The sequence below is a fragment of the Mustela nivalis genome (assembly GCF_964662115.1).
Source record: "Mustela nivalis genome assembly, chromosome: 8".
Classification (NCBI taxonomy): domain Eukaryota; kingdom Metazoa; phylum Chordata; class Mammalia; order Carnivora; family Mustelidae; genus Mustela; species Mustela nivalis.
The window spans coordinates 113,044,684-113,060,233 of record NC_139027.1 but is presented as its reverse complement, the minus strand read 5'-3'; the positions used below and the strand labels follow the sequence as shown (position 1 = coordinate 113,060,233).

The window sequence follows — 15,550 nt, the reverse complement described above, 5'->3', positions numbered from 1 at the left end:
TGGCAGAGGGAGTGAGTCTCAAGCAGACTCAGTGAGAGTGTGGAGGCCTATGTGAGGCTTGATCCCACAACCCTGAGATCATGACTTGAGCCGAAACCAAGAGTCAGACACTTAACGACTGCACCACCCAGACACCCCAGAAAGTCCTTTCTTATACTTTCTTGCATATTCTTTTAAAATTTTGCCTGCTGATACATGTGTCAGTGTGTATAGAAGGTCTTTTAAAGTATTTATTTACTTAGCATAAATTGTTACATATGATACATACTGTGCTGATCCTTTTTTTTCCCTTAATTTAACAAAATAGCTTGGAGATTATTCCATGTTATCTGTGTAGTTATGCCTCTTAGATTTTAATTATGCTTTGGCTTTAGGCCTTGCTTTTGGCCAAGATGGAGTAACAAGAATTGCATTTATCCTCCCAGCGGAAGCAACCCTCCTCTTCTTCCACCTTCTCTCCCTACCCCCTTCACACACACACAAATAAAATATCTGAAACATCGTTTGTCAAAGACATTGGGCATCAGATGCCGAAGGACAGTGATCTTTGAGACATGAGAAACAAAAGAAGTAAACCCTTCTCTTGACCCAGCTGACTGCCTTGGGTTTCTAGCCCATAACACAGGAGGAGGAACCAGCAAAGCCTGGAAGACTCTCTGAGGTGAGGAAACAGCTGAGAGACCAGGGAAACCAAAAGCAGCTAGTGTGTGCAGGACAGAGCTGCACGAAAGAAACACCTCAGAGATCCTCACAGGGTTCACCTTGAGTGTGCAGCAGTGCTCATCAGTCTTGCTGGGCTCAGTGCTGATGAATGCATCTGAAAGGATTAGAGGGAAGAGTGCCTGGCACTCATCTAGGACAAGAAGGGGTGCGTGTTCCCAGCAGCCACAGACAGTGTTGGAGTAATTTACTCAGAAAAATCTAACTTAATTGTGGGTGAATAATTAGCTATAGACTGAACGTGGCTCTGACTTCAGCTAATGAATCTTAAGCAAGACTTAACAAGATCAGACTGTTTCTAAGAAATTTAGCTGCATTCCAAACCAAAGCTAAACAATATTTATAGAAACACAACAATACCCAGCATCTAAAAAAGTAGCATTCGCAGTCTCTGGCATCCATGTCAATGGTTACAGGCATGAAAAAGGCAGGAAAATATGACCCTTAATGAGAAAAATCAATCAGTGGAAATTAACACAGGTGATAGAAGTAGTGGTCAAAAACCTTGAAAGTGTTATAGTAACTATTAACACATAAGGTGAAAAAGAGGCATGACAAAGACAAATTCCCAAGCCAGACTATTAGAGATGAAACTACAGTGTGTGAGGTGAAAAATACACTTGATTGATTAGACATCTCGGAAGAAAAGAGTAGTAAACTTGAAAACATAGTAGTAGTATTTTCTGAAAGGAAACAATTTTTTTTTTCAAAATTTTTTAAAAGGAAAAACAAAGTGTCAGGGTTAAATGGCTTAATGTATGTGTAAGTGGAGCCATAAAGGAAAGTAGAGAGGATTGGAACAGAAAAGAAATATTTGAATAAATAATGACCTACATTTTCTGAATTGTATGAAAACTATAAACCCACAATTCCAAGAAGATTAACAAACTTTAAGCACAAGGAATTTGAAGAAAACTACACCAAAGCACATCATAATAAAAAATCTAGTGGTAAAGAGAAAGTCTTAAAAGCAACCAAGGGTAAAAGCTCACATTATGTATAGGAGAAAGAAGATGAAGATGAAATATTTCTCATCAGAAGCAATGCAAATAAGAAGGCAGTGGGGAAGCACTTTTAAAGTACTTAGAGAAAAAAAGAAATTGTTAACCCAGAATACTAACCTATTGAAAATACTTTCCCGGAGTGCCTGGGTGGCTCAGTGGGTTGAGCCTCTGCCTTCGGCTCAGGTCATGATCTCAGGGTCCTGGGATCAAGCCCCGCATCGGGCTCTCTGCTCAGCAGGGAGCCTGCTTCCCCCTCTCTCTTTGTCTGCCTCTGCCTGCTTGTGATCTCTTTCTCTGTCAAATAAATAAATAAAATCTTAAAAAAAAAAAGGAAAGAAAAGAAGATACTTTCCAAAATGAAGGTAAAATAGAGTTTTCAGACTTATAAAAGCTGAAATAATTCATCACAGCAGATTTATCATTATAAGAAATGGTAAAATCCTTCAGTGAGAAGGAAAATTATACCAGACAGAAATCTGAATCTACTCAAACAAATAAAGAGTACTGCAAATAATAATTACATGGGTAAACATTTGGGTTTTCCTTATTACTAGTAGCCCTGTATATGCTTTCCTCTTGTTACTATAAAATCTGGCTGGTGATGAAATCAGAATTCATGTGAAAGAAACAAATGAGGGACAGCCTGGTACGGGGAATGCTAGGAAAGGTGATCACCTTCTAAAATTCACCTGGATTCACTGCAATGAATATTGCAGTTATCCAGTACTATCTAACAGTTATCTTACAAGTTCAGTTTGAAGTAATCCAAATAAAAATAAAATAAAAATAACAAAAATTCAGCTTCCTGAATTCACAAAGAGTATACCTGTGTAACACCCAGTATAATGCCCAGATCAAGAAATAGAATATTAACATTCCAGAAACTTATCTTGTCCTTTTTTCCAGCAACTATCTCCTCTCAGGGGGTACCCTAACTTCTAACACTATAAATTAATTCTACCTGTTTTTAAATTTTATACAATTGGAATCATATAGTATTTACTTGAAAAAAAAAATCTGACTTCTCTCACTGGATTTTTTATTTTATTTGACAGAGAGAGAGCACAAGCAAGGGGAGTGGCAAGCAGAGGAAGAGAGAAAAATAGAGCAAGGGAAGCCCGATGTGGGGCTTGATCCCAGGACCCAGGACCCTGGGATCATGACCCATGCCGAAGGCAGTCACTTAACCAACTGAGCCACCCAGGTGCCCACTCTCATTCAGCCTTATGTTTAGAAGATTCATCCTTGCTGTCCCATGTCACATTGTTTATTTTCATTGCTGTATTAATTCCGTGGTCTAATTATGCAACATACTTATTCTACTCTAATGGGCACTGGGTTGTTTTCATGTTTTGGCTATTAGGAATGGCATTCTTGTAAATCGTCTTCTGAGTGTCTTCAAGTGAACATAGGTCTACATTTCTGTTGAATGTATACCTTGTGGTGGAGTGGCTGGATAACAGATACATAGTTCAGCCTTCCCAGATAGTTAGTTGTTCCATGAACCATACTAGCAGTATATGAGCAATTTAGTTGCTCAGCATCATCAAAATGTGGTATTTTCTGTGTTTTTCTTTTTAGCTGTTCTGGTGGGTGTATCATGTATTTCAGGGGTTTAGTTTTAATTTCCCTGATGATTAATGAAGTTGAGCTACTTCCCATGTTTTTTGACCATTTTGATATCTTTTGGGAAGTGTCTGCTCAAGTCCTTTGCCCACATCTCTACTAGGGAATCTTTTTCTTACTGATTTGTAGGAGGAGTTCATATATGATATTTATATCTATATATCTATATCTATATCTATATATCTCCTTCTGAGAGTGTGTGTGTTTGTGTGTGTGTGTGTGTGTGTGTGTGTATTTACACAATGTAATATTTGTTTTGACCCTGTCTTGGCTCATTCTGTTGTTTGCCTTTTCTTTTTCTTCATAGAGTCTTACAAACAGATGTTTTACATGTTAAAAAAAAAAGTGTCATTTATTAAATTTTTGTACTTTTAAAATTTCTGGAGCTCAGTGTAAGTAAATATTTCGATGTGGTTGCTAAAATAGCTAACGCTATTATTATTATTACAAAGTGAGTGACAGTCCCACCCCTATGATGTTCATATCTTACAGAGAGAAATTAATTTCCTTTTGAGCAGTACATCATAGGAAAGATTTGGAACAACTAGAGTATGCTCAGGAAAGAACATCGAGGACATTGAGAGATTTCCAAAGCTTCACCTCTGAGGAAGAGTTAAGGGAGATGGAGACGTTCAGACTGAAAACCCTACACAACAGGTGCAAGTAAGTATTTTTTTTTTTTTTAAAAGTAGGTAGTGCTTTGAAAGCAACATTCAACTCGTTCTTGATCACTGCCAGAGGAAGAACAGGTTGTGAGTGTTGAGAGTGACAGCCATATCAATTTCAGCTTGCCAGGGGGCATTCAGACCTCTGTCGTAGTGGTCCTAAGATAGGTTGGTAAATGGGGATGATTCCATGTGAGAATAGTGTCAGAAGGGATTCTGACATTGACTGGAAAATAGTGTGAAGGAAATTATCCTTTTATGAATCTGTATCTTAGCCCCTGTCATGGGTCAGGTTTCCCAAGAAGCAGACTTTGTGGTTAGGAGGAGACATTAAGAATAATGCAGATCCAGCGATAGCATTTGCCAACCCTTCAGGGAACTCTGGAGGTAGGGAGGCCCTTCAGAGTTGTAGCAAAGGGGCCTGAGTTGGCCAGGCCTTTTTTCCTTCATGTTGGTCATTCATTGCCCTGAGAAGGGTAGTGACCTGGTACACAGCAGTTCGCTACAACAGGCGGTCCCTGAAAATGCTGAGAGCTGAAGGCCCTCTGCTGAGCACACTTCCAGGAGCCGGACAACAAATTCTTCCTCAAAGGGGAAATCATGTTTTCTAGAGTAATTTATTATAAATATTTGCATAAATTTTCCTTTCAGTTTTTTTATTTATTATTTTTATTTACTTTGTCATATGTATTAGGTTTAACATTATCCTCCCAAAATACCAACCTGTTCATTCCAAGAATAGTGGCAGTGACTCCAGAAAACACCCCCATTTGGTCCTGGCCATCACTCATCCCTGTAGAAGCCCACCTGTGCTGGGGCTCATGTGAATTGGGGCTCTGTTTGCTTTTGTGTCCAGAAGCAGTGTGCAGCCTATAATATAATTCCATTTCACAAATGATAAGCAAGTTTCATACCAGCCTCTAGGACCCCTGAGGCTGCTTTCACCAAAACCAAAATTGCTATCTACAGAATTCTGCTCTGTTAGCTGGAATTCTGATTCGCAATAGCAACAACAGCCAGATGTTGAAAAGATTCCTAGAAAATTAGAAAGCTAAATATTTAAGTAGAATTTATTTTATCTTTAAAACACTATTTCAAATATCAGGAGAATTTGCTTGGATGTGACTACTTTTTTTTAATCTATGAAACGGAGTGGGGGAGCATGGGACATGTGTTCTGAAGCTGAACCTCCAAATTGAACCTGATCATTTTATAGCTCATTGATGGGAAAGAAATTGGAAGCTGGTGGTGAAAAAGATAGAGTATATATATATTGTTTATTTTATTGTTCATTTGTTAAGATTTCGTTTGAATATTGCTATTTTTTAGGAAGAGGTGTCTTCACAAGTAGTTTCGTACTTTGGTAACAGATGTTTCATGAGGGCCCAGCAGCCCCGTGGTGTGGTCAGGTTGTAGGGTAGTACATTTTTTCCTTGGTCTTTCAGCAAGGAACTCCTAATCATTGCTACCAAGCCCACTACTAAAGAAAAGATTGCTCTATTCTGCTGTAAGTTCTGTTTACTTGACTTGATCATGTTGAACCTAGTCAGTAGTTCATAGTTTTTGAAGGTGAACGTCTCTGGGTTGACCACATCCCGTGGTTAGAATACTGGGATGAACAACCCTGCGATGAACAGCGCCTTAGAACAACCCTGGGGTGAAGACTGTGATATTTCTTAAAGATCTCCCTTCAGGGAGTGCCTGGGTGGCTCAGTTGTTGAGTGACTGCCTTTGGTTTGGGTCATGATCCCGGAGTCCGGGGATTGAGCTCCCTGCTCAGTGGGTAGCCTGCTTCTCCCTCTCCTACGCCCCCTCCTTGTGTTCTCTCTGTCAAATAAATAAAAATAATCTCTTTAAAAAAAAAAAATCTCCCTTCAGAAATGGAGAACTCACTCCCCAGCTGCCAGAGATGCTGTAGGAAAGGACCCTGTGGTATTTCTCCCAAGAACAGATCCCCTTCCAGGGAAGCCTGTATCCAGTGACTGATCACTACAGGGGGTCAAAGGGCTTAGACCTCTCACCCCAATTAAAGAGCCACCTCAATTCCTGAGATCTCCAAAGGCTGAGACCTTTGTCAGAGCTTCATTGCAGCTCCGTTTTTCCTGTCCAATGTTTCCTTCTCCTCCCTTCTAGAAGTGTGGATCCCAAGAGCTACCCAAAGATTTCCTAGAGGTGGACACAAAACACTGATACTTATTTTTAAAGTATTTGAAATCCCTACTTGGTCGTCATGGTTTGGTAGTGATGCTCTTGTGGCTGTAGGCTCTAAAGTCAAATCTGGGTTCAAATGATAGTTCCCTCATCTGTTCACGCTAGCACCTTGGGCAGGTAATTTAATCTCCCCTAGGTATCAGTTTACTCATTTGTAAAATAGGTGTAATATTTGTGCCAGCCTCATGGGTGTGCCCCAGATGGAGTTCTGCAAGAAGCAGACTGACATGAAGTTTAGTGTGTAGGACATTATTAGGAGGAAGTTGACATCCAGGAAGTTAAACTTTAATAGATGGTGAGATAAAGAGAAAAAGATCTAGAGCATGGCGTACTAAGAAGGACTGCGCCTTGTGACCTTTAGGCATAATGGAGAAAATGGAACAAAGATATGGTCACAAGAAAGGTCAAGGGCAAAAAAACAAAAACAAAACAAAACACGTGGGGAAAGTTAACAGATAATTTGATTCAATGGAGAAAAGCAAGGCTTTTTTTTGTTATACTCCATCTACTTCTAAAAACGAGTGGATGTGGCTTATGAATTTGAAAGTAACACACGACAAAGGCAATTTTTTCTGAAGAAAAAAAATTATAAGGAACAAAATTATAGATATTTCAGTTATCTGAAATGAAAAGCCTGGTTATCTCATCTGATTAATGAAGTATACCACTTTCTGGGGAAAAAAGGGGGGGACACAAGGGTGGCTCAGTTGGTTATATGACTTACACTTGATTCTGGCTCAGGTCATGATCTTGGGGTTCTGAGATCATGTCCTGAGTCAGGTTCTATGCTAAGTGTGTTGCCTGCTGGAGATTCTCTCCCTCTGCCCCTCCCTCTGCACGCACGTGCATGTGCTCCCGCTCTCCTCTCTCTCTCTTCCAATAACAAAAAACAAAACAAAATCCACTCATTATTTTTCCTGGGATTTAATCTAAGGAAGAATTTATCATGTATGTTAGTTCATATCTTCAGTGTTACAAAGTACCCACAGCAGAAATATCATTTGGCTGGATATTTTTATTTACTTGCCATTAAAACCACAGGCATAACATTGCGTATTTATTCTCTCAAGGCATTTTTATGTGAATCTTAGGAAATATGGTCCATTTACTTTGCTTAAACTTGCACTGCTAACATAACTAAGGGATAATGTTTAGAGAATATAGAGCAGTGATTCTCAACCCTGGCTGTATGTTAGAATCATCGGGGGAGCTTTAAAATTCCTGATGCCCATGCCACATCCTGGACCAATTAAATCAGGATCTCTGCTGGGAAATGAGGCATTTTAAAAAAAAAAAAAAACTCCCTGGGTGATTCCAATGTGAAGTCAAGGTTGAAAACCACTGCTAAAAAGGGCCAAGTAGTTGCTGTGTTCATTAGTGTGCCCTTTTTAAATATCTTTTTTTTTCTTAGTGGCACTTTTGATAAATGCTGAGTTTCAATCAAATAATATGCCAGCAAATATCTAAGATGCTAGAATTAAGGGACATTGATTAAATAAATGAAGTCAGCGTAGTGGCCCAGGAGTGACTAAAACCAGTAGGCCGTGTGGTAGATGGGTAGGACATCTAGTTATTATCTCTAGGTTTACAAAGAAATCAACCAATTAATCGCTTGTACTTTTCAGGGATCAAAGCCTGTGACCAAGTTATTTTCCTCAGTAGTTTGCCTCAGAACTCCAGGTTGATGAAGGGTGAAAAAAATTCCATGGGGTTGATGGCCTTAAATATCTGGAAACACTAGGCTGATTCAGGAGATGTTCTGGGTTCCAACAGTGCAGTTCCTCAAAGTGACTGAGTTGGAGTTGAAGTTCTCAGGAATTAACACGAAATGTGATTTCATGAATTGAAATGTGTTTGTAAATGACTTACGAATAATAGCTTCATTCTTCACCAGTGTAAGGTGGTGGCTTTGTGTCTTATCATAAGATCTAAGACCCAAATGGAACTGCAGATCTTTCCAAGGGCTTTCATTCTTTTCCCTTTGGAGAGAGCTCTGAAAGCCTTACAGCTCAGTCCCTTTAATCCCAGGCCTTTCTGAATCACTTTAGGTCTGACAGTTCACCTTGGCTACAAGCCATCACTCTTTCCATTCCTGTGCTATTTGGGATGGTGCACCGGAAAGCTCAGTTGAGAGACAGACCAAGGTTTTGACACACAAGCTTGTTTCTAGCTATGAGACCGTAAGCTGGTTGATTTCTCCAAGCTGTTTAATGTGGCTTAATAATCTATTGCTAATATGTTTAATAAGATGCTGTATATTCAAGAAATTATATATGAAAGAATTTGATAAGATGTTTAGTAAGTACAATTAAAGGAAAGAGAATGATGGTACCGAATAGGATAATACAGTTTTTCTAAGTCTGTGTTCAACTAAAAATCCATTAATGTTTAGTAAAATATACTCAGGCAGGAGGCACTTACCAGACCCACTGACTAGAACCAAAGAAGATGATTATTTTCCAGCTCTGTGCAGTTTGGAAGTCGCTCTATGACTTTAAGAATGCTCTGTGTGATATGGAAGTCATTCTATGACTTATAGAATGTCCTATGCAATATGGAAGCCACTCTCCACTTGAAATATAGTCTGAATCACCATGTGCTGTGGATAGACACAGACTGGATTTCAAAGAGTGTCAAAATAAGAATATAAAGTATTTTACTAATAATTTTATATTATTATATGATTTATTTTGCACGTATAGGGTTAAATAAAATATATTATTAAAATTAATTTTAGCTCTTTGTTTACTTTTTTGAAACAGAGTGGCTAGGAAAAACTTAAAATTATATACATATCTCACCTTGTGCCTTGTGTTTTATTTTTGACAGTGCTGTTCTAGAGCTCCATCATGGACCAAAACAATTTAATAGGAAAAAAAATTAAGCCTTATAATGATTATATTTTTTTTTCTGGAAATCAATCTGCCTTTTTTGTTTTTTAATACGTTTGTCCTGGTGACACCATGATGTGAAGTCTTGCTCTTGACTCCTGTCTTAAACCCGAATTGGTTTGGGGCTTTAGAAATTAAACATCTTTGAATAAAGACCATCATGGGTCTTTCATAAAAGAAAACTCCTCTTTATTGTGAACAATATCATTGCCAGTGTTATACAAAGTGGATGCTTTTGTGCAATTTTTATCCTTTTGCTGAAGTCACTTTTTAAAGCCTCTTGATTGTTCTCTTGAGATACTACCTATAATTCCTGTCTTCTCTTGCTATTTATTGCATATTTGAGGAAGGGGGAGCAATTCCACCTCTGTGTGGGATTCAGATGACTACAGCCAGGTTGGCGACAGTCTGGTTTGACTAGGGGAAAAAATGGCCTTCAGTAGGGAGAATACAAATAGCTTTTTGAGATGGAAGTTTGAAGTGCATCTGTGTCTTGCTGACATTGTTTTCCTGGTGCTAGCTCCCAGTCAGGAGCTCTTCAAGGCAACAGAATAAGAAAGGCAGGCATCTGGCATTTGGTGGAAATGGCTGTGAAGTTGGTCGAGTACAGTTGTGGAGGCAAAGATTTAAATCATGCTCACTGGTAAGTATGCCCAAAACAATTTGTCAGCTATGCTCAAATCTATAAAATTGCTATTTTGTGGTGGTAACTTTGAGGGTCATTAGCTGTAAACTGTTTGTCTCCATCTATGATTTTCCATGATCTATTTATACAGCAGTCACGGTACATGGTCCTGTTGTCCAGAGAGGAAATCAAAAGACTTGGGAGTGTCCTTATAGCCTCATATCCCACATGCCACATTCCCATGTAGAGCAGCATTGTCCATTAGAAATAAACAAACCATATGTAATTTTAAATTTTCTCATAGCCACATTGAGAAAAGGGAAAAGAAAAAAGTAAAATTAATTTTAATGATATATTTTAATTAATTCATCTAAAATTTATTTCCACTAGTAACTACTATTAAAATATTAAGATGGATTACATTCCTTTTTTTTTGTACTAAATCTTCAAATATGGTGTACATTTTCCAGTTGTGGCACATCTCAGTTTAGTTACATTTCAAGTGTGCAGTAATGACATTTAGCTAATGACTATTGTATTGGACCATAGTCCTAGAAGCATTCATGTGGGGGTACCTGGGTGGCTCATTCAGTTAAGTGCCCAACTCTTGATTTTGGCTTGGGTCATGATCTCAGGGTTGTGATATCGAGACCTTTGTCAGGCTTCCCACTTAGCATGAGTCTGCTTCTCTTCTTCTTCTTCTCTCTCGCTGTCTGCCCCCCCACCTTGTGCACACACATGTGCACATGTGCACACACACTCTCTCAAAGAAATGAATCTCTAAGAAAAAGTCATGTGTTCATAGGTGATGTGTCTACCTTCACATTCTGGGAGGACTCAGGCTACCTACTGCAGTTGGGGAGAGGGGCATGGAGAGGGACTGAGCCCTGATAATGGGCTTATGGGCTGATATGGTCATTCTTAAAACAGGGCTTAGAATGATTCCATAAGTATCTGTCTAGTGGCTTTCGTAGAAACTTTTAGGAGAACTCTGGAGTTCTGGAGAACTGTCTCTAAACAGTTCTGGAGAGTAGGCTCTGGAAGAAGGAGTATGCCATGGGACCAGGGAGAGACTGTAGCATTTTGTGCAGTAAAGCATTAACTCCACGGTCCTGGATTGCCCAAACCCTGCGTATCCCAAAGGTGTTCTTTACTGACCCTTTACGAGCTGGTGAGAGATCGCTTTTAGTCCCTGGAATGCCTTGCCTGATTAGAAGGTCTGTTTATGTCTAAGGCTTTAAGCCATGACATATAGTTTATGCTAATGATGTGATTTATGCTGAATGGTTTTTGTATGCCTGGAGCTGTGGGCCATACCGCATCAGTTTGACCTGTTAGGAGCTGGAATTGCAGTTGCTAAGATCAACTCCATGTCTGTGTGATTGACCGCTAATAAAAACCATGGACACCAAGGCTTGGGTGATCCCTGCTTGTCAACACTTCTCAGATGTTGCTGGGAGAATTAAGTGCATCATATGACCCTGTTGGGAAAAGATAACTGGAAGCTTGTGTCTGATTTCTTCTCGACTCTGCCCCATGTACGTTTTTCCTGTGCTGATTTTAATCTGTTTTCTTTCACTATAATATGATATTCTTTCACTGAATATGATGGCTTTTCTGAGTTCTGTGAATCTTTCTAGTGAGTCATGAGACTTGAAGTTGGTTTTGGGGCACCTGAGGTGCACTGTCTGTGACCCATCAACAGCATCGCTGGTGAGGAAGGTAGACATAGAAACAGGATTGGGAGTTTGAGGACAGGGCCCCCTAAAATCTCTGGTATGTTTCTTAGAAGCCAGGCATGATTCCAGATACTTTTCATTCAACTATTACCTGATTCAATCCTTGTAATACCTCTCTCATATGTGTCTTACGGAAGAAGATACAGATATCCAGGCTCCCGTCCCCAAGAGGTCAGACTAGTAAAGAATGACCCCAAGTACCAGGCATACCAAAACCATTTGCTGTAAATGAATGATAGAATGAGATTCAAGCTGGGTTCTCCTGGATTCCAAGCCCTGTTTCCAGTATACCACGGCATAGATGTAGCCACATTCACTGGGACACATTGGTCTTGGCATGTGAAACAGAGTCTGTGGGTTCCCTGCCCACATCCCCTCAAACTATACTGGAGTTCATGTCAAAGAGTTCCTAGGTAGACGCATGTCTTCCTGCATTTCCCTGCCTGATAGCTCCTTTTGGCAGCTGGGGCATGTTTGGGGCAGGGGCCTGAAGAGGGAGGGTGTTATCCTCCAGCATTCTGGCCAAGAAATGCTACTTCCCATTTGTGGATCCTGCTAAGGATGCATGCCCAGTTAGAGAGATGCATTAAGTCCATGATACTTCCAGAGAAAAGAGGAGCTCAGGAGCTCATCTTGCATGTGGCGCGGTAAGGCTCCAGGAGTGGCCCTCGACCAATGAGGGAAAGTTGTTGAGGAATAAATACCTGCCTTTGCTGGCCCCTCAGCGGAGGCATGTTCTGCGGAGCCTCTCCTATGATCCCCACTGGGATTGAACTCCGCTGCCTACAGTTGTGTCCCTCTCCATTAACACACCCTTCACGGGCATTCTTTCTTGCCCGTCTCACTTCCCATTCCTTCTCTGTATTCCTTCTCCGTATGACCTGAATAAACTGCTTGAAACCAAATTCCCAAACTGAGCATCTCTTTTTGGTGGGGTTCTAGAATAAGAGAAGAGATAGAATCACCTGAATGAGTATATACAAAGCAAAAAGCAAAGCGTTTGAAGGACAGAGACACTGTGGTTACGCCCTGTATTCTGTATTTTTAAGCGTCACATTCATAGCACACATATTGTTCTTTGTCCCATATTTGAATTAATTTGAATCACTGTATTCAGTTCTAGCATGAAATATGTACATGCCGCAAGTTGCCATGCATGGGTCCATATTATAGTACGTTCTTTGTACTTTAGTTTACCTGGCTGATTCTTCTTGTTTTCCACCCTTAATACCATTAAAGTATGTGCCTAAATGAACCATCATTTGTAAAGCTGAAAGCTGATATTTACTTAATCAAAATTAGACTTCCTAATACCTATTAAAGGGAAAACCCGTTGGGGGTGAGGGGGGAGAAAAGAAGATAATGCTCACATTATTTTTCTGACAATAAACAACCTTGTATAATCCTATTATGAACATCAGCATACATTTCACAGCCCATCTGGCAAACAATAAAGGTCATGACTCTATGTATTTGAAATGCTATCCAGGGCATTGTAGTGAGGAAAATGGTAAAACCTACAGCTCTGTCAGTGGGTCAAAAAGCGGTCATAGGACATTTCTCAGACACCGTGGATTACTCAAATAGACTTTTATGAAGGCAAGCTGTGTGTTAGGAAACATGTTTTTCAAAGCTAAGCAGGTCTAAAGGAATAGTTATGTGACAAGCAGGAGTAGAAGCTAGGGGGAGAACATAACCTGCTTTTAGTGATTCATGGTTAAGTTAAACTGTTACAAAACTCCAGTGTCTTATGAAATGCAAATTGCTATTACAGTGTCCTTCATGGGACAGAGAAAATATGGTATCTGCTTTTAGTTAAAGAATTCTTTTTCCAGAACTTCAAAGAAGTCACTCTAATGAGTTTTACTGAGAATTTCCAACTTGGAAGACTAAAAGATTGGATTTTTTTCCCTAGCTCATATATAGTAATAGTAACTTACTTTATTGGTAAATTTTAGAACCCAATAGAAATATTCAGATTAACATAGGGATTAGAGATCCATTGGGCTGAGATTCCATGGGCGCCCTGCCTACTGCTGCTACATGGGTTGACTTTTATTTCCTTTGTGCCTGTTTCTTTCTGGATGAAATACAAAATTTACATGAGGATTAAATATAAAATATGAACTCCTATCTCCAAGGATTGTGATCTAAGCGCTACACAATATGTGCTACTCCATTTCTGTCTGAGCAAAACCTTACAAGTGGATGGACCTGCATTAACCATTCTTTTATTAGAGAGCATATGTTACAGGTATAGTCTACTATTTGAACTTAATACTTATGGATACATTATCATTTAATTACTCACAAGCTTTATAAATGTGAAAGGCTTGTCATTCTAAGCTATTCCTAATTATTTTTCATGCATGCACTTTACTTAGCTTCTACCCAAGTTTGAAAGCAACCTTGTTTGCCACATTCCTTTCTCTGACAATAGGATGGAATCGCTATTCACTTGAAAGAAACGTTAAAACTCAAGTCTGACTGAATGATAGTATTCATTGCGTGCCAACACAGTGTAACACTGAGTGTGAAACTGATAAATGGTCAAATCCCTGAGCTCCTCTTTTCTCTGGAAGTATCATGGACTTAATGCATCTCTCTAACTGGGCATGCATCCTTAGCAGGATCCACAAATAGGAAGTATCATTTCTTGGCCAGAATGCTGGAGGATAACACCTTCCCTCTTCAGGCCAGTCCCTCAATATCCTCTCCTTATTCAGAAGAACTTGGAATCGAAATGTAGAAGTCTCCACCTTGCTATTACGAAGCACTCTAAGGCTTCACAAATAGACGCATGCCTGGCTAAGTCCAACCTTGACAAGAGGAATTTGTAGGGTATCAAAAAGAGTACAGCCTTCTTCACATGCCATAGACAAGGTCACTCTGTTTATTGCTACATTTAAACAACTGTAGGTGGGAAGCAGAATTTTCTACAACTTAAAATGTGTCCTGGCACAAGGAAGTGACCAGTCCATGGCAAAACTCTGTGAAATATACAGAAGAAGGGGAGAAAAATCCAAGATACTACTAGAAAAGAAATTCTGCATCAGATGAGAGTCTTTTTCTAGTTTCATCTGGCAAAAGGATTTTTGTTAATATCTTAATAATGAAAAATGTTAGTTAAGATCCTGGTGTGACGAATAGAAGCCATAAATCAGAGGAAAGTATAATGGCTCATGCCTGTGTTTCTAATTAGCAGATGGTGCTTCTCAACACAGAGAACAGGGAACCCGGCTTTCCTCTACTTTACAGCTCTGCCAATGCATGGGCAGTTGATGGAAATGGCAATGAGAATGTAGAAGGGACACATTTGTTCTCACTGCCTGGGCCTGGAAGCATCGTTCATCACTATCGCTTCTTTCTCATTGGTGAGAATTCATCCCAGAGCAAGACCCAGCTGCAAGAAGGGTAAGGAATGTGGTCTGTGGTTGGGCAGCCACCTCCTGGTTACAACTGTGTTCTATGGAAAAGGAGAAAAGATGGAAATGGGCACCTAGCCACTGCCACAGGAGGAATTGGAAATGCCAGAATTTCATGTGTAATGTCTTTGGTGTTTACTGTCTCATATCCAGAGAAAAAGGAAGAAACTTTCCAAATACATCTCTCCTAATGATAGTTTTATTTTTTCTTCAAGATTCAATATTAAGTGCTACCTTTTCCATGGAGTCTCCATAGCCCCCATAAGCACATACCATTCTGCCTGTCTAGGATAATGCATGTGTGGGTGCTGTCAGTTGATCCCCCACTTAGATCACCTTCACCAGGCTGGTGTGCCTGTCTACAGGTTGCCGTGAATGTTGGCTGCTAAAGGTTCATTGCTGCCCTCTTCTCTGGAAAACTGCCCTTGACCAAACTGAAGACACTTTGCATTGGAGGTTAAATGACCTTTCTTCTGCTATGGGGACGATGACAGCCAATAATTGACTGACATATGAGTAGAAGACGCCGTTTCCAAGTTGGGATCAACTCTTTGGTTCCGGTCTCACTCCTCACCTCCCCAGGGGATGAGGCTGAACTCTAGCTCAGCTCCTTCCTTGCATCTCCTGCACCTCTCATTCCCCTT

General features: G+C 39.9%; 1 protein-coding gene across 7 annotated transcripts in view; it reads left to right on the top strand.

Moving 5' to 3' along the window:
* LOC309871454 (uncharacterized protein) overlaps positions 1-15,550 on the top strand; it is a 255,814-nt gene that overhangs the window by 86,043 nt on the left and 154,221 nt on the right. For 3 of the 7 annotated variants that reach the window (XR_014315285.1, XR_014315286.1, XR_014315288.1), the window contains exons 2-3: positions 2,780-2,928; positions 3,843-4,013. The exons of 1 other annotated variant lie outside the window; for it this stretch is intronic. Coding sequence is in view for 1 of the 6 variants with exons in the window: in XM_082744488.1 (XP_082600614.1) it covers positions 11,218-11,280; positions 14,687-14,895 (272 nt within the window). In the remaining 5 variants the exon portion in view is untranslated. Of the gene's footprint in view, positions 1-2,779; positions 2,929-3,842; positions 4,014-11,045; positions 11,281-14,686; positions 14,896-15,550 lie in introns of those variants that run through there. 3 more of the 7 variants (XM_082744488.1, XR_014315287.1, XR_014315289.1) reach the window with 3 other exon arrangements.